The 22,422-nt window shown below is 49.9% G+C and overlaps 1 protein-coding gene across 1 annotated transcript in view; it reads left to right on the forward strand.

Moving 5' to 3' along the window:
- Window positions 1-22,422, forward strand: part of KCNQ3 (potassium voltage-gated channel subfamily Q member 3) — a 308,688-nt gene that overhangs the window by 256,485 nt on the left and 29,781 nt on the right. The window contains exons 5-9 of the mRNA XM_021088897.1: window positions 3,568-3,723; window positions 5,007-5,117; window positions 6,609-6,704; window positions 8,520-8,614; window positions 14,547-14,573. Of these exons, the coding sequence (XP_020944556.1) occupies window positions 3,568-3,723; window positions 5,007-5,117; window positions 6,609-6,704; window positions 8,520-8,614; window positions 14,547-14,573 (485 nt within the window). The remainder of the gene's footprint in view (window positions 1-3,567; window positions 3,724-5,006; window positions 5,118-6,608; window positions 6,705-8,519; window positions 8,615-14,546; window positions 14,574-22,422) is intronic.

The following is a 22,422-nucleotide window of genomic DNA, read 5'->3' on the forward strand; positions in this document are numbered from 1 at the left end:
CTCCTGGCTCACATGTACACCCAGATTTGCTCGTATCTCACTGTGGAATAAATAGGAGCTTTGGAGCCAGACCGCAGCTCCGTGTAGATTTCAACTCTGCTGCCTTCCTTCCAGCCGTAAGACCTCAGGCATCTTGCTGTTTCTATACGAGCATCCTCAGCAGTTAACATGTGAGTCCCTCCAGCTGCTCACATGAGAAAAGGTACATGTAAGTGCCTGGTGAGTAATACGTGCTCACTTATTATTCTAGAATGTATGATTCTGAATAGGCGCTTCTTCACACACAGTACCAATAAATATATAAAGGAGATGACACACAAATGGAAAACTCCTGAAGTCTCTCATCCGAGAATGTAGTTTTATTCCCCGTCTGGGCCCACCTCTGGTCACAGGCTCTGGGAGGTCAAGGCTTTCTTTCGAGAATTTGTTTCCCCGCCCAACGTTCTTCTTTATGTTTTATCAGAGGACGTGTTCGCAGCACCTGCTTGTGTCCGTGGAGCTGAGCTGATTCACGGCTCTGGTGGGCATCAGGGCTAAAAATGGCCAGTTGAGGTTCTTGTCCTGTGTCCCTTCAGATTAGACTAGACAACAGTTGGGTGTTTGCCATGTGATCCCTGGGAAATGATGGCCCGAGCCACTGCCAGACCCCATGACTGAGGCCAGGCAGGTGGAACCTCAAGACAAAAATCCCACCCCTGGGAGTTCCCAGCATGGCTCAGCAGCTAATAAACCTGCCTAGCATCCATGGGGATTCGGGTTCGATCCCTGGCCTTGCTCAGTGGGTTAAGGATCCTGCATTGCTGTGGCTGAGGTGTAGGCCAGCAGCTACAGCTCCCATTCAACCCCTAGCCTTGGAACCTCCATATGCTGCAGGTGCGGCCCTAAAAAGACCAAAAAAAAAAACAAAAAATAAAATCCTGCCTCTGTGGTAAGAAAGAAGAAATTGCTTGGCAAGCTCTGTATCCCATCCTTTCTCCCAAAAGTCCCCAGTAGACCAGTGCTTAGCCTTCACTGTCCCTAAGGGGCAGAGCAGCCCAGGGCTGGCCTCCATACAGGCAGTGTGTTTAGGAGATAAGCAAGTTTGCTTTGTTTCGAGTCCAGCAAGAGCTTAGATCAGTTCGTCCTCTGAGCCTGGTGAACAAGCACTTACCAATTCATTTGAAAACTAAAAACAGGAGTTCCCAACATGGCTCAGCTGTTAACAAGCCTGACTAGTATCCATGAGTAAACAGGTTTGATCCCTGGCCCCTCTCAGTGGGTTAAAGATCTGGCATTGCCCTGAGCTTTGATGTAGGTCACAGATGCAGCTCAGATCTGGCGTTGCTTTGGCTGTGGCGTAGGCTCTGATTCACCCCCTGGCCCGGGAACTTCCGCATGCCACAGGTGTGGCCCTAGAAAGAAAAAATAATAATAATAAAGTTAATGCTCTTTCTCAAGTCAGGATCAGCCAGGCTCTGCTTCCAGGGCAAGTTAGCCCTGGAGTCTCCTCAACGTAGTACGGAAAGGCAGATGTCTTCTCGCTCACACAGTGTCTGATGTGGACCAGGGAGCCCTCGTTTGCCTCGGAAAGGAGCCTTGAGTCACTGAGGCAAGGGAAGGGGGGCCTAGGACATCCTGCAGGATGGCTTTAAGGCAGGAAGCAGCTCCAGTCACTCCCACACATTGTCTGCAGTGCAGTCCCCCAGCCCCAGCTGACTGCAGTGAGACTCAGGTGTGAGTAGGAGCCGTGGATATGGGGGAGCAGCCATGGTCTCTGCCACAGAGCTACTGGCCAAAATCGTGTCCAGGCAGCATTGCCTTTGAAATGACTTCAGGGCCCAGAGTGGGGACACATCTCACTTTTCGGTGAGAACTGCTGTCCTAGCTCTGAATAATCCAACACAGCCCGTGCTTCTGTGCCCACTTGTACAGAGAGCCACTCCTTAGTTAAGAACCAGATGAAACCTCTGCGTTGCATTTGGGGGCCAGAGGGTCCGAAAAGCATGGGCGCACCGGAATCATACTTCGCAGGGTAAGAGGCTCTGCTCGGACAGCCACTGGGGGCCGACAACCCATCTTTCCCTTCTCAAACCCCCAGCGGGCAGATGCTCACAGAGGGGCATGGCCGGCTGCATTGCCTGAGCCAACTCAATGAACTCTTCTGTGCTGTAGAGTGAACTCTGAACTGGGTGTATTCTAGGTGTTTTTTACCCTGCGAGGTGAGTGCATTATCATTCCCGTTTTACAGATGCAGGAGCGAAGCCCCAGAGGGGTTACAGGAGTTCTCCAAAGTCACAGACCCACTTGGCATGTGTTGCTCTGGGGAGGGTCAGACCTATAAGCCAGTGAGCATGATACAGTGTGAGAGAATTAGAGACATCTATTTAGAAAATCATGAAAACACTTAAAAAAAAAAACAAAGCTAGAAATGAACCCTCTCTCCAGTTGGGGGAGCAGACATCTGGAAAACCATCAGAAGGCGGTGACATAAGTCCAAAGATGACTCGGGGCTCTTTGGTTGGTCCCATGGGGAGGGAGAAGGGCCAGGAGGGCAGGACCCAGCGTGAGCAAAGGCACAGAGAGAGGCAGGAAGCAGCCATCAGCGAGATCCTACCGACCCAGAAGGCCAGCTGACTGGTGGACAGTCAGCATCGGCTTGAACAGCCTTAGACTCTGTGGTGACTCAGCGGGAATGACAGACTGTGTTCTCCAGCGACCTTGACTTTCACCTGCTCAACCTAGCATGGTAACCCTTGGAAGAGGAATAGAATGAGAGACACAGAAAGAGCCTCGGGGACCACCCTGGTCAGGGGGCTGGAAACATCAGCGACGAGCCCATCCTTGCCACGTCTCAGCGCTGTCCTTACCGTGAACATTTTTCTTTAAATCCATTTTCTCTTGTTTACTCCTATGTACTAGTCTATCATGGGATGATGTCCATGAATAATAGGGGTTTTTTTTTAATACATAGGTAATCTATGCTAATATTTAATATGGTTTAAATTAGCAAATGATTACTTCACATTAAAAAACGCCTATCTGCATTTGAAGGATCTGTGGCACTTTCTGGAACTCTGGTCTAGTCCCTTCATTTTAAAGATGAAGAAACTATGGCTGGGGGAGAGGAATCACATGCCCAGAGGCACACAGTCAGTCAGTGGCAGGGCTGGGTCCCGTCCTCAGCTTGGTCCGCTCTGCCTCGGCGGCTCTCGCTGTCCGCTTGGCACTGAGCTTTAGCCTTGTTCCGTCCAGCCCTGGGTAGCATGGGGTCTCCTGAGTCCTGAGCCTTGTCTCGCAGGCAGCGGTCACTTCTTCCTGCCTTGTCACCTCCCGGGGAAGCCCCTTGAGCTGTGAATCCACGATTTGCCTAAGAGAAAGCTTCGTCTCCTTGGGCCATCCACTGGTATGTTACTGATAGGAGTAATGACCCTGGGACTGACCCCATCGTACGGTGATGGGAGGTAAGGATCAGAGAAGGCGAGTAAGGTGCCCGTGTCGCACAGCTGGAAAGCTGGACTCCAGCTCCAGTGTGTCTGCCTCTGGCCTCCACGCAGTGACCACTTCCCCGTCCACTGCCTCCTCTCCCAGGAGCTCATCACCGCCTGGTACATCGGGTTTCTGACGCTCATCCTTTCTTCATTCCTCGTCTACCTGGTTGAGAAAGATGTGCCGGAGGTGGACGCCCAAGGGGAAGAGATGAAAGAGGAGTTTGAGACCTATGCCGATGCCCTTTGGTGGGGCCTGGTGAGTCCCCGCCTTGAGAGCTGCCTCATGGGGATTGGCTGTTGGAGATGCTGAGAGATGGTGGGCGTGGCAAGGATGCGCTCAGTCGGGCGGCTGCATTTTGCAGCCACAGGGGGAAGGAAGGTGTCCTCCGTAGCCCCTGCCCCGGGATACGCCCCCTGCAGGGCAGGCCGGTGGAAGGGTCTTTTCTATAGTGTTTATAAGAAGTCAGGGCTCTGAACAGTCTGGTCCCGGGGTCACTGAGGGCCCTTACCTCATTAGTTGTGAGGTACTACCAGCCATGCCATGCTGTGCAAACACCCAGCAGCAGGTGCACAGGTGTGTACCCAGGCCCTCAAACACACCTAGGGACACACAGCCCCGCACCCACAGGCCATGTGGTACTAGGGCATTGCTCTAAGCACTTTACATTTATAAACATATTTTAAGTCAAATTACTCCTATTATTAGCCCCCTTTTATTTATTCATTTATTTATTTATTTTTATGGCTGCACCTGTGGCATGTGGAAGTGCCCAGGCTAGGGGTGGAGTTGGAGCTGCAGCTGCTGGCCTAGGCCACAGCCATGGCAACGCAGGATCCGAGCCTGACCACAATGCCGAATCCTTAATCCACTGAGTAACGCCAGGGGTAGAACTCAGATCCCCACAGAGACATCGGGTCCTTAAGCCGCTGAGCCACAGTGGGACTTCCTGTTAGCCCATTTTTAAAAATGTGGGAAATTGAGACATGAAGAGGTTGGGTATCTAATTCTAGGAAGAGCTCTGAGCCTTCCTGGACCTGGGATTTGAACTTAGGCACTTGGCTTCAGAGGTCACACTCTCAACTGCCCTGATAGCCTTCCGGATTCGTAAGTACACGTGTGCTGATAACCCACACAGGAAACCGCACACAGGAATACGCAACACACACCAGAACTGACACGGGCACACATGTACACACACACAGTTCATATACATACACCCACAGGAGCACGTATATTCAGAAACGCTGCGACTCACAAAATCACACATGCGCAGATATACACAGGGATGCACAGGCACGTAAGCATGTTTGCAATTACTGAAGTATTTGTTACCGTTGACTCTAGGGAAGATAACCTTGGCTTAGACACAGATGTGGTCTCAAGGCACACGTGTAAGTTCACTGTACTTCGTCCCTTCCCTCCCATGGAAGTTGTATTCTAAGTGGGAGCAGCGCCCAAGTCAGTACAGAGGCTTGCGGGTAAATGTCAGCTCATCGCTGATTTCCTGGGGAGCCCCGTGTCTGACTCTTCTCTCCTAGATCACACTGGCCACCATTGGCTATGGAGACAAGACGCCCAAGACGTGGGAAGGCCGTCTGATCGCAGCCACCTTCTCCTTAATCGGCGTCTCCTTTTTCGCCCTTCCAGCAGTAAGTACCTCCGCTGCGCCCCCCCCCCCAACCCCCGGTAGGACAGGCAGGATCCCTCAGCCCTGCCCCAGCTCAGCTTTCCAGCCTCATCTTCCATCCTCTCCTATTCCGAATTCCAGTTTTATCAACGCAGTAGCCACCCCCTTAGCATGATTCCCTGCCTCTCTGCTCAGGCTGTGCTGCTCCCTTGGGCTGGAATAATAAACACTTTCTCCTGTGTCAAGATCCCATTTCAACACTGCCTTCTTTAGGCTGTGTTAGTTAGTCACTCCCGTAGCTCTTTAAGGGCTTTTCTGATCCCGTGCTGGGATTGCTCATTTCCACATCTGCCTCCAGGGGGACTGGGAGCCCCCTGGGATCTACAATTATGACGTCCACCCACGTATTCTTTGCCCATAGCGAGCATGTTGCATTTGCAAGTTCCCTTCCTTTGCCCTACCATGGACTGGTTTATGTAAAAATTGCATTTCTCTCAAAAGTAAGTTTTGACCCTAGATAGAATAATTCCCCCAAAGGCCAGTGCCAGTCAGCGTAATAACATAGCGATAATAGGTACCCTCTGTTGATTTTACCTGATGCTGGAATCACACCAAGTGCTTTACCTCCATCATCTCATTTAATCACATGACAACGTAGGTGTTTGATGCTGCATTTACTCCCCTTTTCCAGATGAGAAAATGGAGGCTCATTTGGGTTAGTGAAGTTACATAGTCACAGGGCTATTGGGTTATGAGGTCTGCTCTTTCTAAGCCTGGTTCTCAGTCCCAGAGCTTGAAAAGAACCTCCTTGGAGCATAATCTCTCTTCCTCTCCCCTCGTCTCCCAGCCTTTTGTTGCTGATGTCCTCTCTCCATCGCGGCTCTGCCTTGTCTCTTTTTCCCTAAGCTGTTTGACCTTGGACCTGTGACCTTTCTGACTCCCAGTTTCTTCATGTGTAAGAGGCAAGGGGCGGTGAGGGGGCCCCACGGGCTCTCCGTTCTCTCCCGACTTGAAAGGGGTGTGTTCCTACCCCGCGTTCCGCAAGTCGGTCTGCCCTGGAAATCAAACCAGATCATAATTTGGAGAGATTCCCACCAGCGTAAAAGTCTCAAGTGACAATTCAACCAAAATATTTTTTAAATTCTGTTAATATTGACTGGAAATCTATTCTGCATTATGCTTCTTACTGGGCAGTTCCTGTTACATCTTCTCATTTTTTTTTTCCCTAACAAAATTGTGAGTAGCTACTGTTACCCCAGTTCCCTGTGGGAAGAAACTGTGATGCAGCAGATAAGAAGCTGGCCCGGGGTCACACAGCTGGAAAGTGGCAGAGTCAGGAGCTGAACCCTGACGTCAAGGCCCCAGTTAGCGCAGCTCCCCACCCCCCCGGAAGAGAAAGAAGGGGTCTTTCCTCCTCCCCTTCACTCAGCATCTTCACGGCCCCCAGGAGTGGGGGCAGGGGCGCCAGGAGAGCCCCATGGGGCTGCCGTCAGAGCCCGACTTCTCCCTTCAGGGCATCCTGGGGTCCGGGCTGGCACTCAAGGTGCAGGAGCAGCATCGCCAGAAGCACTTTGAGAAGAGGAGGAAGCCCGCTGCTGAGCTCATCCAGGTCTGTCTGCCTGGGGATGAACTGGAGTGGGACTCTGACCTCGGATGGCTGCGTCTGCGTTTGTGTCCCTGTGCTTGTGCAGGAGGGGGCGTGCCGTGAACTGGGCTGGGACCCAGGACCACGCCCACTTGCAACAGCTATGGGTGTTGCTATGGTTACCTATAGGGCCTGTCTCTGCGTGTCCTGAACGTGACCATCCCATCACTCTCCCATCCAAGTTCTAAGCCAATCAAGGAAGAGACCCAAGACTCAGGGACCAACACATCAGCTAGTTTCACTGATGATGTTGGAGGAGGGAACGTGGCTTTGACCTGGGCCCACACGCTAGGTTTCCTCTCCTACTTCCCACCGCAGCCTTGACCTTGGAACCCACAAGGCAGAGTCAGCCTAGAGCACAGGTGCTCAGCCAGTTGGCTGCAGGAGCTGTGGCCCCTCACATCTGCCCCCCACAGGGAGCCCATAAGCTTAGAGAGGAAAAACTGCCCACGTGTGCAAAATATTGAACAGTCCACCAGTGTCTTGCCCAGTAGGCAGTCACGCACCAGCGGGAGTTGGTTCCTTCTCCATCCCTATCACTGTCACCACCGCGATCTGGGGGTTGGGGACAGTAGCGAGAGGTGATGGGAGAGGCGGAGGGTTCCCTCTTTTACTTCAAGGGTCAGTTCCTGCTTTGTGGTTTTTCTGGGCCTTTGGGAGCACAGAGGCTAGAAAAGTAGAGCATCCTGGCTCCAGCTGCCTGGGACCAACCACATGTCTGCGTGACCAGCCGCTCGTGAACTTGTGTCTGTTTGCAGTGAGTGTCCCTGTGGGTCTGATGGTGCACAATGTTCTGCTCCACATTGTGGGGTTTCTAGGGCAGTTCCAATGGCTGAGTCAGCTCTGTTAGCCTCCCAAACCCCCAACCATCAGCGTATACCGAAGTCCTAGGATATTAGCAACAAAACCTTATCTCCCGGGCTATCTCTTGCACCCAGAAGTGGCACCAAAGACTATTTGTCTTTCTACCTATGTGAACCTTGCTGCATGAGTAACCCCGGCTCTTTTCAGGGACCCTCTGCCCAGCGCCCTCCTCTCCCCTCCACTCACCTCTCCACCCCACCCCCACCCCACAACATCAATTATCCGTCCCGGATGATGGGGTCAAGGAACTTTTTCTTCCCAAAGGAGCCGCACAAAGCCAAGGATCTGGCTTCTCTGGAGATGCTCACCTTGCTTCCACTGGCCTCAGGGTCCATTTGACTCTTAGATGTCAAGGCTGATGACAAAAAATATTCAAAACCTAAAACCTGAAGTTAACTTTTGTTTGGGGCAAAATGATGACTATAGCTCAGGAGGCAGCATTTCAGACAGCTCTGAAATACAGCTCCACAGAGGCAGGGGGAAGGGCAGGATTTATGTGATTTTGGTGAAGGGGGAGGTCCATGCAGCATTTTACAGAAGGTCGCTGCTAAGTCTCGGGGTGGTTAATGCTAGTCACGAGGAGCAGACGTCACCATGAAGGATTTTAGAGCTTTTCTAGATACCAGGAGATACAAGAGTTGGGCTCATAAAAGCTCCTGAAAATATCCAGCTCTCTAAGACCTGTCCTGGGAGTTTTCCCAGAGCACAGGGCGCTCACTCCTGATCCCCACCCTCAGCTCCTTTCAGGGGAGGCTGAGGGTCGGCAGGTGCAATGGCTCATGATCCAGTCCACGTAGAGGCAGATGGCAGGTGCCGGTCCCCAGGTCACAGGGCTTAACATTCTAATCTTGCGGGATGCTGTGGGCCGGTTTCACGGGACCCCGGGCCACACCTGCCCTCTTTTCTCCTCCTCAGGCTGCCTGGAGATACTACGCTACCAACCCAAACAGGATTGATCTTGTGGCAACATGGAGGTTCTATGAATCAGTCGTCTCTTTTCCGTTCTTCAGGCAAGTAGACTCATCTGATGCTCAGAGCCTGACTCATCCTCGCACCTGAGTCTGTATTTGTGCCTGTGGCCTTCATGGTTTCCTGGAGGGCATCCTTCAGGGCAGTGGTTTCCAGTCTGGGCCGCTTGTTAGAATCACTAGAGCTTAAAACACCCCAAAGCCAGGCCCTACGCAGGCTGATGAAATCAGAATCCCCAGGGATGGGGCCCCGGCACTGGTGTGTTTTCAAAGCTCTCAGATGACCCCAGGTGTCAACAAGGGTCTCCAGAAGGACAGTGTGGAGTGGCTGAGAGGGAAGGTCGGTCAGTGTTGGAGCAGGATCAGTGACTAAGGAAGTGGGGAGTCAGCCCATCAGGCCACCCTGGCAATCCTGGAGGCACCACCACCTGGCCATGGCCTGCACCCCAGACCCCTCTGGATGGTGGGAGAGGGCAGGGGGATGAAGCAGCAGGGGAAAGCCTCTGGGGGCCCAAAGATGCTGTCTTTTTTTTTTCTTTTTTTCCTTTTTTTTAAATGGCTGCTCCATGGCATATGGCAGTTCCCGGGCCAGGGGTCAAATCAGAGCTGCAGCTGCTGGCCTACACCACAGCCACTGGAAACACTGGATCTGAGCCACATCTGCAATCTGTGCTGCAGCTTTCGGCAATACTGGATCCTCAACCCACTGAATGAGGTCAGGGATCAAACCCACATCCTCACAGACACTATATTGGGTTCTTAACCTGCTGAGCCACAGAGGGAACGCCTAGAGATGCTGTTTTATGTTCTCAGAGTGGGAGATTAGATGAAAGGCTTCAAGAAAAGAAATTAAAACCTCTTCCTATGGCCGGAACCTGTGAAAAGGGAGGGGAGGGGTTCCCTGGTGGCCTAGAGGTTAAGGATTCGGTGTTGTCTCTGCTGTGGCTCAGATTTGATCCCTGGCCTGGGAACTTTTGCATGCCACAGGCTCAACCCCCACCCCCCCCAAAAAAAATAGAAGGAAAGGGAAAGGAAAGTGAATATTTATTGTATGTCCAGTATGTTCCCAGCATCTAAGTTTGTGTCTCCTGTAATCCTCGCAGGCATCCTAAGGCAGGTTCTCCAGGGTTGAGACGTATTAAAATCGGGGGGGAGGGGAATGTGAACACGCACACCTTGTCACCTTCAGCCATTTCAATGGTGTGACAGTGGTTAGAGCATCTCCTGTAGGTACGTTACTAACTCAGTGGCCCTCGGGGCACCCTTGGAGGAGGCTGAGTGGTTGGTATCACCACTCTCCTCTCACGGATGAGCCACCCGGGGCTCAGAAGCTGTGGTCATTTTGGTCAGCGTCCGCCACATCTCAAGGCCGCCAAAGCCTATGGTCTTTTCACAACTTGGGCTTCTGAAACAGACCGCGCCTTGTTGGGTTTTAGATCCTGCAAATCCAGAGCTCAGAGTTTTAAGTGTGTGGATAGCATGCTGGGCTCATAAGACCTTTGAATTAGCAGGAGTTATAGTGGGACATTTAGACTCCAGGAGCAGGACCTGCCTGCACCAAAGCGTGTTTCTGCCATGTGTCTGGGTTCACGGACCATCGCATGACCCAGTACTGGCTGAGGGGGTCCCACCAACCCCATCCCATCTTCCCACACCCTCGTTATGGGAGATGCAACCCGTCTCTGAACTTGGTCTCAATTTTCCCTCCACCTCCATCACCAGATTGGGGTAAAGATTTAATGAAATTCACACATCTGGGTCTACCGACTCGATTTCCCGCATAAAACCTTCCAGTGGATAACCATGGCGAAGAGAACAAGATCCCAAACCGGACCGTGGCCATCAGGGCCCCAAAACGTCAGGCTCCTGCTTACCTCTCCCATCGCAGCATCTGTGATGCTGTCACTCCCAAGAGGGTCTAAGGGCACATGGCACTTTCCATTCAAGGCACTAACCTTGATCCTGCAAGCAAAGAGAAGTCATTTGAGGTGAAACTGACATGATCAGATGTGTGTTTCAGGAGGACGACGTGAAGGGATGTGGAGGATGGATTGGACAGGCTGGGGTTTTAGGCAAGGAGATCAGCCAGCAAACGGTGACAGGATTCCGGGTAAGAAGAAATGAGAGCTTAGAGCAACAGCAGTAGGAGGAAGGAGGGCAGTAGGAAGAGGGAGAGCCTGCAGGGGAACAGGCAAAGGGAAGAGCCTCAGAGGGTGATGACTTGCGGAAGAGCCAAGGGAACGAGAAGCAGCAGAATGGACTGATGCATTTGAGTTTGCTGACCGTGTCTTCTTACTTGTACTTAGATTTACTTACTCCGAAGTCATGACCGCTGTGATTCCTTTGGATTCTAAAATTCTACTGTTGCTGCAATTATTTGGGCTTGGGGATAGGACCAGTCTTCCTTGGGATAGCAGGAGTCTTAGAATGGGCAGGTGACTTCTCCTGAAGAGAACAGAGTGACCTTGAACTTGAAAACCGAAATGTGTGCAACCACATGGAATGCTGCATCAGGATGATTTCAGCTTGCTTTGCATCCCAAGATCTTGGCAACAGGCCCATTCTTTTGAGTTGATTTATTATAAATAAGGCATTGTCCTAGCTGTCAGGGACTTAGAGGAATCTGCTGTGCTGCAGATAGCTGCTGTGATGGGGGAATGGCTTTGAGATGAAGAGGGAACATTTCTTTTTCGTTTGCAGGGACAAAAAGATAAAACCACTAGAGAATTCACTTGGCAACCATTCTGAAACAGGGCAGCCCCTTGGGAAAAGAATGACCCAGTATTCCAACCCCTTCCATATGTTTAATGGCCAAAAAAAGTAGCTGATAATGCACTGATGTGTGCTCACCTGCTTCCTAAAGCCTTTTTTTTTTTTTTTTTTTTTTTTTTTTTTTTTTTTTTTTGGTCTTTTTGCTATTTCTTGGGCCGCTCCTGAGGCATATGGAGGTTCCCAGGCTAGGGGTGGAATCGGAGCTGTAGCCACCGGCCTACACCAGAGCCACAGCAACGCGGGATCTGAGCCACATCTGCAACCTACACCACAGCTCACGGCAACGCCAGATCCTTAACCCGCTGAGCAAGGCCAGGGATCGAACCCGCAACCTCATGGTCCTTAGTCGGATTCGTTAACCACTACACCATGATGGGAACTCCCAGCTTTTTGATTTGACTTTTTTTGGGGGGGGGGTTCTTTTTAGAGCTACACCTGCAGCATATGGAAGTTCCCAGGCTAGGGGTCAAATCAGAGCTACCGCTGCCAGCTTACACCACAGCCACAGCAACGCCAGATCCCCGACTCACTGAGTAAGGCCAGGGATCAAACCCAGTCAGATTTCTTACTGCCGAGCCAAGCACAAGCGAAGGATCAGCAGGCGTGTGGACCCTTCATCCCTCAGCACAGAAGGGAAGCCAGTGGGTGGGACCAGGTAGAAGAGGTTGTCAATCGGGTGGTAAGACATGAGGCAGATCTGTGTGAGGTCAAGGTCATTGGCCGGGGTCTGGAGGGGTTGGGAGGTGGGGGAGTCTGATAATAGAGGAGAAGGCATGGAATCATGGTCCTGTAGAGTGAGAAAGAGATGGAAGCGGTGCCTCCAATCCTCTTCTACAATTGCATTGTGGTCAGTTTACAGTATTGTGTCAGTTTCAGGTGTCTGGCATAATGCACAGAGCCGGTGAAGGGAGGAGATGTGAGCCAAACTCGTATCTTCTAACGTCACATTTCCTGCTGTGTGCTATTTAAAAATAATAAAATACTTAAATAGTTGTATAATTAAGTAATTGCATTTTATTTAAATAAAATTTAAGAGAACAGTGTTTTTGATAGGACATTCTCTGGCATTCTAGAGTTGCCTAGACATACCGCGGAGGCTGTTGATGGGAGCCAGCAGAGACCAGCCAGGCCAGGTGGACTTTTGTGGCCACAACTTCTTTTTGTCACATATATCCTAGTGCCACATGTAAGATGGAATTTGGAAAAGAAAAAAAAAAAAGGAGGGGGAGAGTTCAGCTGCTTTAAATAAACAAATTAATCTTTAAAAAATATTTTTGCAGATGATCTTCCATCATAGGTTATTACAAGAGTGTGCCTAGCATCGCCTGTGCCGTACGGTAGCTTATCTAGTTTACGTTCAGTGCTTTGGATCTCACAGTCCCATCCCCCGCCCTGCCCTCGGCCCCATCTCTCCCCTTTTCCTTCACCTCTTACTGTCACCCCTACTTCTCTGCCATCAGAGACCCAGAGGATTCTAGAAAGTCAGGGCTTTCTCTGTCCATGCACTTCAGGAGGGAAAATAGGCCCAGCGGATGTGTCCAGCTTCAGAGCCACACTGGGCCCAGATGCTGAGCTGACCCATGAACTAGAAATTCTTATCTCTCCTACTCATCCCTTGATTCTTCTGCCCCGATGCCTCTTCTCCTCTTCCCGTGTCCCCCACTCCTGCATCCCGATGACAGGCTAGTTATGCGTTCATTATTTCTGGTGCACTTACTAAGTGCCCGAGTCTATGGGGTGCTCAGCTTTTAGAGCCAAAGGAAAAACAAAACAAAACAAACAAACAAAAAAAAAAAAAAAACAGAGGCTCTGCCTCCAAACAGGTCTCAATGACCCGGTCATTCTAAGACAGTGTGATCTGAGCAGCCCCACATAAGAAGAGATTTGCTCAGCCTGGGCTCTGGGAATTGAGACAAGAAACACCAGGAGGAGCCCCTCCAGCTGGAACTTAAAGGATGAGTAGGACTGTCCCAGGCAGAGCTGAGTGAATGCTCAGACTGAGGGCTGCGTGTGGACCGCAGGTGGCCTCCTGGTTAGAAGCGGGGGCTCTGGAGCCAGTTCACATGTGTTGGAAAACCAGCCCTGCTGCTGCCCGGCTGTGAGACCTTGAAGTTTGCTGAATCGCTCTGTGTCTCAGTTTTTTCAGCAGGAAAATGGGAGTGACGATCACACTTACCTCGTAGGGTAGCTAATGACAGTTAAATGGGCGAATCCATAAGATTAAAGTAGTATTAGCCTCATGCTTATTGCTCGATAGGTATTAGCGATGATGAGGTTGCCTGTCATGACGATGGGGATGACGGAGTCCCGGGTGTGCGGCTGCTCAATTATGAAACTCCTGGTTCCTAGAGTTCCCGTCGTGGCTCAGTGGTTAATGAACCTGACTAGGAACCATGAGGTTGCAGGTTCGATCCCTGGCCTTGCTCAGTGGGTTAAGGATCCGGCGTTGTCGTGAGCTGTGGTGTAGGTCACAGACATGGCTTGGATCCCTCATGGCTGTGGCTGTGGTGTAGGCCGGCAGCCGTAGCTCCGATTCTACCCCTAGCCTGGGAACTTCCCTATGCCTCGAGTGTGGCCCTAAAAAGCGAAAAAGAGTAAAAGAAATTCCTGGTTTCCTGATCTGTCCCCACCCTTTTTTTTTTTTTTTTGTCTTTTTTTCTTTTTAGGGCCACACCTGCAGCATATGGAGGTTCCCAGGCTAGGGGTCTAATTGGAGCTGTAGCTGCCAGCCCACACCATAGCCACAGCAACGCCAGATCCGAGCCACGTCTGCAACCTACACCACAGCTCATGGTAATGCCAGATCCTTAACCCACTGAGGGAGGCTAGGGATTGAACCTGCAACTTCATGGTTCCTAGTCGGATTCATTTCCGCAGCACCACAATGGGAACTCTTGTCCCCACTCTTAAACAGATCAACTGAACCCAGCACAAGGTGTGGGGCTGAGTAGTATTTTCTGGGTGAATAAATGAATGAGTGTCTGAGAAGAACCTTGGAGCTGAGAGCCAGTCCATCCCAGTGGGGGCCTGGGTTGGCCAGGGGAAACCACTGCAGGGCCCACTTCTCTTGATGCACCATCTCGTCCTGGGGCGCCTGCTCCATCGTATTCATTAAAGGGAAGCTTTGGGATGGCTGTGGGGAGAGGGGAAGCTGTTGCATGAAATTTATGCTGTTTATTTTTTTCTCCCCATCTCCTCATAGGAAAGAGCCACTGGATGCAGCAGCCAGGTATGTTTGTGGTTACGAATCCTCTGCTTCCTGCCACCGTGTGGGGACGGAGGGGTCAGTTGTGTGCGGTGTAGGGGCCTGGGTGGTCCTGCTGGTCAGGAGATAGAGGTTGGGGGCTCCCTGCTGTGGCTGGCCGCCATTTTCCTCTGCCAATTTCATGTTAATTTACTCAGGAACAACTTTATCGTGATCCTAGCAAGCAGTTCTTTTTTGAGTGTCTCTTCTGGGCAGGATTCTGTGCCGGGGTCCTGCATGTGTTTGTGACATGTGGTCCTCACACCCACAATAAAGGATCAGCCCTCATAGCGTCAGTTGTGGATTGACACAATTAAGGCTCAGAGAGGGTGAGTTATTCCTCCTGGATCACACAGCTACCAAGTGGCAAGATAAAAATTCAGACTCGGGTCTGAATATTAAGACGGTGCTATTTCCATCATATCTTGCTTCATTCGCTTCTTGGGCTCACAGATGGCTCTTTAAAAAGTGAATCACGATTATAATTCACGGGGTTCCCATCGTGACTCAAGAGACTGAGAACCCAACATGGTGTCCATGAGGATGCAGGTTTGATCCTTGGCCTCGCTCAGTGGGTTAAGGATCCAGCATTGCCACAAGCTGCGGCATGGTTCGTAGAGGTGGCTCAGATCCAGTGTTGCTGTTGCTGTTGCTGTGGCTGTGACGTAGGTCAGCAGCTGCAGCTCCCATTGGACCCCTAGCCTGGGAACTTCCATATGCCACAGAACAGCCAAAAAGAGGGGAAAAAAAGGTTCCCCACTACTGCGCAGGTCTCCCCAGTACACCACACTCACTAAACTGTGGCCTCTGATCGAGATGGTAAGGAAAGACCATCTCTTGCAAACAGTTTACCTGCTTGTATCCAAGCTGTCCTTTAGTATCCACTGTTGGGGTGGGGGCTGAGTCCAGGACCCCCAGGGACACCACAACCCTTGGATGCTCAGTCCCTTATGTAAATTGGCATGATATTTGCTTGTAATCGCCTGTGTACTTTAAATCATCCCTAGATTAGTTATACTACCTAAAACAATGCAAGTACTGTATAAATAGTTGCAAACACAATATAAATTATGTGTGCATCGTTACCCATGTGTGGCAAATTCCGCTGTTGCTCTTTGAAACTTTCTGGAATTTTTCTGTTAATATCTTTGATCTGCACTTGGTGAAACCTGTGAATGCAGAACCTGCAGGTGTGGAAAGCCATCTGTATTTATACCCCGAAATAATTGTAACCATAAATCTATACAATGTATTTTTAAAACATGTCTTTAAACTGTTATTGTTGACCAACTACTCCTAAGGCCTCTCCGTCCGTCTCTGGGACATCAACTCAACTGTTGTCCTTCTAGAGCCAACAGATTTTGGGCAGAGGGGCTGGTGGGACCCTGGACCACCTTCTAGAGGAGCCGCTTGAGGGCAGTGACCTTTGGGAGGCTGGGTCAAGTGCTTCTGAGGCCACATTCTGTACATAAACTTGCCTGGAGTAGACAGCTCCCATTAACTCACAGATACAGACACAGACCCAATTCCGACTTTCTGCCTCCTTTATGCAGCTTTTCAAATGCAAGGACCCAGCGTTTCTTGCCTGGACCCAGCCTGGACCATAGGGGGCCCTTGGGGGGATTGTAGAGGAGGGCTGGACGAGGACAATGCTGGAGGCATTTGCTAGAGAACCTGCAGCAGCTCAGGGCTCCCAGAAGCAGAGCAGGAAGATGCCTCAGAAATCCTATTCCAGATAATTTTACAGAGACAAGACACCTCCCCCCCCCTGCCGCCAGTTACAGAGCTCACGAGCTCCAGGGGTTACACGATCTCATTCCCCTCCTCTCTCAAGACCAATAGGATTTTAAGTGATGCAGCTGTTGACAGTGCAAGAGAATTATTAAATCTCCCTTTACAGCCTTTTCTATGCAGGCGTGAACAGAGTTCGGCCAGATTGGACCATGTGTGTTCAGTATCGATGTGCCCTGGACTTGGCCCTTCCGGTTTAATTAGGGCTCGGAGAGAGGAGTTCTGTGGCTTGGCTGGTCATACTTCTCCACTTATTGAAAATCTGAAATCTGTTCATCCGTTTACCCGTGCCCCTCTCAGGAACTCTCTGATCTGCCAGGGGTACAGAACGAAAGTATTTGCGGTGATTTCTTGGGGTTAGAGGCCCTGGGTGTTTTCTGGCTCATCCTCCTCAGAGAAGAGCTGGGTCGGTTACAGAAGCCACTCAGCCTCCCTCATCCAGGCTCGGGGTGCAGCATTTTGGATCTGAATAGCAAAGAGGTTTGGTTGATGGATTGGTGGCAGCATAGGAGGAGTTCGTTTTCTCCACACCCATTCCAGCATTAATTGTTTGCAGACTTTTTATGACGGTGTGAAGTGGTGTTTGGCACTTTCCATCTGCTTCTATGTGGGTTCAATCCTGAGCCGCGCAGCTGCCGACCCTCAACTCAACACCCCTGAAAGGAGCTCAGATGGCGCTCAGGCGCCAGGCACTTTGTGCTCTGGGAAAACCGATAGAACGGCTCTTCAGATAAATAGTTCCAGGAGGTTTTATGAGCCCTATTCTTGGATTTTCTCCCATCTAGAGAGGCACTAACATCCTTCTTGGTGACGTCTGCACCTCATGACGGGTAGTAAGCTTCACAAGACCAGCAGCAAACTTGGGTAAATGTGGGCTTGAGCCCAGGTACCTCCCCTCCCCCCAAATCACAACTATGCTATGGTCCCCCTACCTCCCGGGCTATAGTCCTAAGTGTGCCCCATATAAAATTTAACCCTCAACTTTTAAGTTGTGCCTGTTCTTTAAGTCGACCGTGACTGTTCCGAGTGGCGTGAGGTGATGCCTCATTGTAGTACTGATTTGCGTTGCTCTAAGAATGAGAGATGTTGAGCATCTTTTCATCTGCTTTTTAGCCATTTGACCGTCTTCTTTGGAAAAATGTCTCTTTAGATCTGCCCATTTTTTGACTGGGTTTACATAGAAAGAGAGAGAAAGAAAGAGAGAGAATAGGATGAGATGTTTGTATATTTTGGAGATTAACCCCTTGTCAGTTGCTTTGTTGGCGAAGGTTTTCTCCCATTCGGTAAGTTGTCTTTGTGTGTGTGTGTGTGTGTGTGGTTTCCTTAGCTGTGCAAAGGTTTTTAAGTAGGTAGTATCTTTAACCCTCATTTGTCAGATGAGAAAACTGAGGTTCAGGGAGGTAAGTGACTTGCCCAAGGTCATACAGCTAATAAAGCAGCAAGAACAGGACTTGGATCCAGCTGGTCTGGCTCCATGGTTCACGGTCCCGACCTCTCTGCTGGTCCTCAGTTGTTGGGAACAATCTCATTATCAGTGTCCCCTTTTTGTGTGTTCTTTTTTCTTCTACCTTGTCTTGGCTCACGTAGCTGGAGTCCCAGGCATGAGAGGGGAACAGGGAAAGGTGTCGGTTTAGGATCTCTGGAATCAAGGAGGGCTTGATCAGACATGGTAACTCACACTTTTCCTTCTCCCTGTGACATCAGACACAGGAAATTCGCCTCACGAGGTGATGGATGATGTGGGCAGTACATCTGCCCATGCCCTAGAATCAGTGACCGTTAAAGGTGTGCAGGAATGGAGAGATCATCGTTTCATCTAATCCACCCATTTTACAGATGGGAAAATTGTTGCCCAGAGTAAAAGTAGAGCCTTGGACACAATCTCATAGCTCTTTGTATTTTCTCCTGCCAATTAGACCCTGCAACACCAGTCCCAGGCTATAGAGTAACCGTGATTTGGACCAGTTTTAACTTCGGACTGAACCCTGCCATGTTCTGAGGGCTTTGTATCAATTTTTTTTGAATGTTGGGGGTTGCTTATGTATAACACCTCTTTCCCTCTGAATTACAAACTAATGGAGACGTAGAGGAGACAGAGCAGGAGCAAAACATAGGCTACAGTTTCTGAGTAAAGCAGGATGGACTCTGGGGGTGACAGTGAGCTTTGTAGCATTTTCACTTTCTGCCAGGTCTGGCCTTGGGACCCACACGGACACAGAGCAGACTCTCCCAGCCAACACCTGGGGCCATGGCCTCTCTGACCCCTTGGGTCCCCGAGAGCCAGAGAGAAAGACCATGTGTGACCTTGAATCCAGAACTGACCCGTACTATGGATGCCCACCCAATCAAGAAAAGGGGCCAGTGGCTGTTGCACATTCATCATCACCCAGTCAGACAGCTTGCCTCCTCCCTTGGGGAAAAGCCAGGAAAAGGCTAGAAGTTTCTTCTCAGTCCTTCTCAACGTGTGGAAATTCCATTTTTAGGACTTGGCAAAAATATAGGAAAGGATGCTTCCCGTCACCTCCTCCCTGTGAGCTCAAGGTTTCCTAGCATCCCCGTGAGGGTGTGTCACGGTCTCCGACTCGATTCCATCCATCTGAAACCAGTGCACATGCATCCACTGTGGCTCCTTGTGTGCTGTACTAGTCTCCTGCAGCTGCGATCATAAATGATTACAAACTGGGCGACGTAACATCAACAGGAATGTATTCTCTCACTGTTCCAGAGGTCAGATGTCCACACTTAAAATGTCATCGGGGCCACGCTCTTCTGAAGGCTCTAGGGAGAACCTGTCCTTGCTTCTTCCTGGCTTGTGGTGGTTCCTGGTAATCGTTGGCTTTTCTTGAACTTGTAACCCATCCCTCCATTGTCTGCCTTCACCTTCCCACAGCCTTCTTCCTTCCCAGTATGTTCGGGTCCTGGTATTCAAGCACCCATCTCCTTTCAGGTATAATAACATTAAGCATTGGATTGAGTTCCCACCCTCCTCCAGTAGGAGCTTCTTGATGACGTTGGTAAAGACTCTACTTCCAAATAAGGTCACTGTCACCGGTATCAGGTGAGGGCTTGAACATATCTTTTGCAGGGAGGCCCTACATGGGCAAAAGGTTCATGTGACGGATTTGCATGTGTTGGGAAGCTGTCTGAGCAGACCTTGGTCTTGTAATTTTTGAGATGGACCTTTATGAGGGTGACATGATGTCAATAAACCCCCCCCCATACAAATGAGGATGTGGGGCTCAGCAAGGTGCAGCCGCATGCACAGGGCTGGGATCCCATCCTGTGTCTGCCCGGCTCCCTCCAGATCTGTGGTCCTCTCTCCCCTTGAACAGGGGACTAAAAATAACCAGGTGGTAGAATTAGCAGGTAGTCATAGCAACAGGGGCTGAGACGGACTCCCCATTTAGAGATCAGATTTTAAAGCCTGGCTGCCCTGCTTACTAGCCATGTGCTATTGGGCAACTCAGGCAATGTCTCTGTGTCCTCGTGTGCTGAGCTGTGAAGGGGGATAGTCGTACTAACCTCATGGGCTGCTTGGAATGATACCTGGGGTCCAGCAGAAGCACATGCTCGCTAGAGATCAGTGCTCGTCATTGGGTATGGTATTGATACAGGAGATTTGACTACCTGGAAAATCATTCTTGTAGGGAACCTACGCAGAAAAACATCTTGTTCTCATTCTCACATCAGTGAATCTGCGTCTTCGGAGCACCAACTGCAAATGCTCTGGAATCTTGCTCAGAGATGCTCAGACTTACTGGATCAAAGGAAACAAAGTAGATCCTTGAGCTCAGCAGGGATGACTTTGCACACCTATCCAGAGGAACGTGAACCGGATCCACACATCAGGGTTATTTCAAAATCACGATGCTGCTCCTTACAGCCCAGGAGTCAGTCCAGTCACCATCCTGCCTCCAGGTTTCAGCTTTATCTGTCCTTTTCCTTCCTCGGCCTAGACAGTCTGTTAGGACCACCAACCACCTGGACCTATGCTTAAGCTGCCTCATCTCTAGAAGGCAGAAGGCAGACCAAGGAATTCCTAAGCCACTTCCTGTGTGCTGTGAGCTTGTGGCCACAGTAACAGAGTTGTTTTGCTGCATTAGACAGTGTGAGTTACAGGCCACTTGGAAGATTTTTGACTGTTATGGCCTCGGGCACATTGCCAAACCTCTGTGCCTCAGTTTCCTCATGTATATCAGGGTTCTAGTAAGAGTGCCTGTCTCCTAGGGCTATTGTAAGAATTAGGTGCTTGGAATAGAGCCTTAACCGAGCTAGTACTATATAAAGTACTATATAAAGTTTGCTTTTATGATCAGTACTATTATTATCCTGATTGGCACCCACATTTCTAGGTTTTTGTTTTTTGTTTTTTTGTTTTTGTCTTTTTGCCTTTTCTAGGGCCACACCCACGGCATGTGGAGATTCCCAGGCTAGGGATCGAATCGGAGCTACAGCTGCTGGCCTACGCCTCAGCCACAGCAATGCGGGATCAGAGCCGCGTCTGCGACCTACACCACAGCTCATGGCAACGCTGGATCCTTAACCCACTGAGCGAGGCCAGGGATGGAACCCGCAACCTCCCGGTTCCTAGTCGGATTTGTTAACCACTGAGCCACAACAGAAACTCCCATTTCTAGGTTTTTGGTGCCAAGGATCTTTTCCTCATGGTGTAAGGCTGGCTAGGAGTCAGGTCACCAGAGGGTTTTGTTTGTTTGTTTTCCCCCAATACATTATTTTTTGTCTACTATACAGCATGGTGACCCAGTTACACATACATGTACACATTCTTTTTTCTCACATGATCATGCTCCATCATAAGTGACTAGACATAGTTCCCAGTCCTACACAGCAGGATCTCATCGTTAATCCATTCCAAATAACCCCAATCTCCCCATCCATCCCACTCCCTCCCCCTCCCCCTTGGCAACCACAAGTCTGTTCTCCAAGTCCATGATTTTCTTTTCTGTGGGAAGGTTCATTTGTGCCTTTAATATATTAGACTCCAGATATAAGTGATATCATATGGTATTTGTCTTTCTCTTTCTGACTTACTTCACTCAGTATGAGAGTCTCTAGTTCCACCCATGTTGCTGCAAATGGCATTATTTTGTTCTTTTTTATGGCTAAGTAGTATTCCATTGTGTATATATACCACGTCTTCCTAATCCAATCATTTGGGTTGATTCCAATCCAATGGACATTTGGGTTGTTTCCATGTGAATAGTGCTGCAATGAACATGTGTCTTTTTTAAGGAAACTTTTGTCCAGATATATGCCCAAGAGTGGGATTGCTGGGTCATATGGTAGTTCTATGTATGGTTTCTAAGGTACCTCCGTACTGATCTCCATAGTGGCTGTACCAGCTTACATGCCCACCAACAGTGCAGGAGGGTTCCCTTTTCTCCACAGCCCCTCTAGCACTTGTTACTTGTGGACTTATTAATGATGGCCGTTCTATCTCGTGGTAGTTTTGATTTGCATTTCTCTAATAGTCAGTGATGCTGAGCATTTTTTCATGTGCTTGTTGGCCATCTGTATGTCTTCCCTGGAGAATGAATCCTAACTTTGCAATGACTTTCTCCCTCCTTTCCCCTTCCTTCCATTCATTCTTCCTTCAGTAACCTGAGCCCTGCTTGGTGTCAGGCCCTAGAGATTCCCAGGAAATTGGGGCTCACAGTCTGATGGGGAGGGCACTCACAGTCTGATGGGGGAGGCAATATGTCAACCAAAAAAGAATAGTACAGTGTGCAAGGTGCTGGTATGGGGATACTTCAGATGCAAGGGTACAGAGAATGAGAACAAAGGAAGGGAACTCTAAGTTCTGCCTGGAACAAGAGGTCAGCAGAGGATTCTGGAGGTGCTTTGTCTTGACTATTTAGGGCTGAGTAGCTTTACAGGGGGCTAAGGGAGGGATTAAGGCTCTAATTTTGTTCCTTCCCTCTTTCATTCTTTCAGCCTTCAATCTAACAGACACTGAGTCCCTAAGCCTGTACTCTTTCCACAGGCCATCTATTTCTGTATGAGAAATCCCTAGAAATACCAA

The sequence above is a fragment of the Sus scrofa genome, chromosome 4 (assembly GCF_000003025.6).
Source record: "Sus scrofa isolate TJ Tabasco breed Duroc chromosome 4, Sscrofa11.1, whole genome shotgun sequence".
Lineage (NCBI taxonomy): Eukaryota > Metazoa > Chordata > Mammalia > Artiodactyla > Suidae > Sus > Sus scrofa.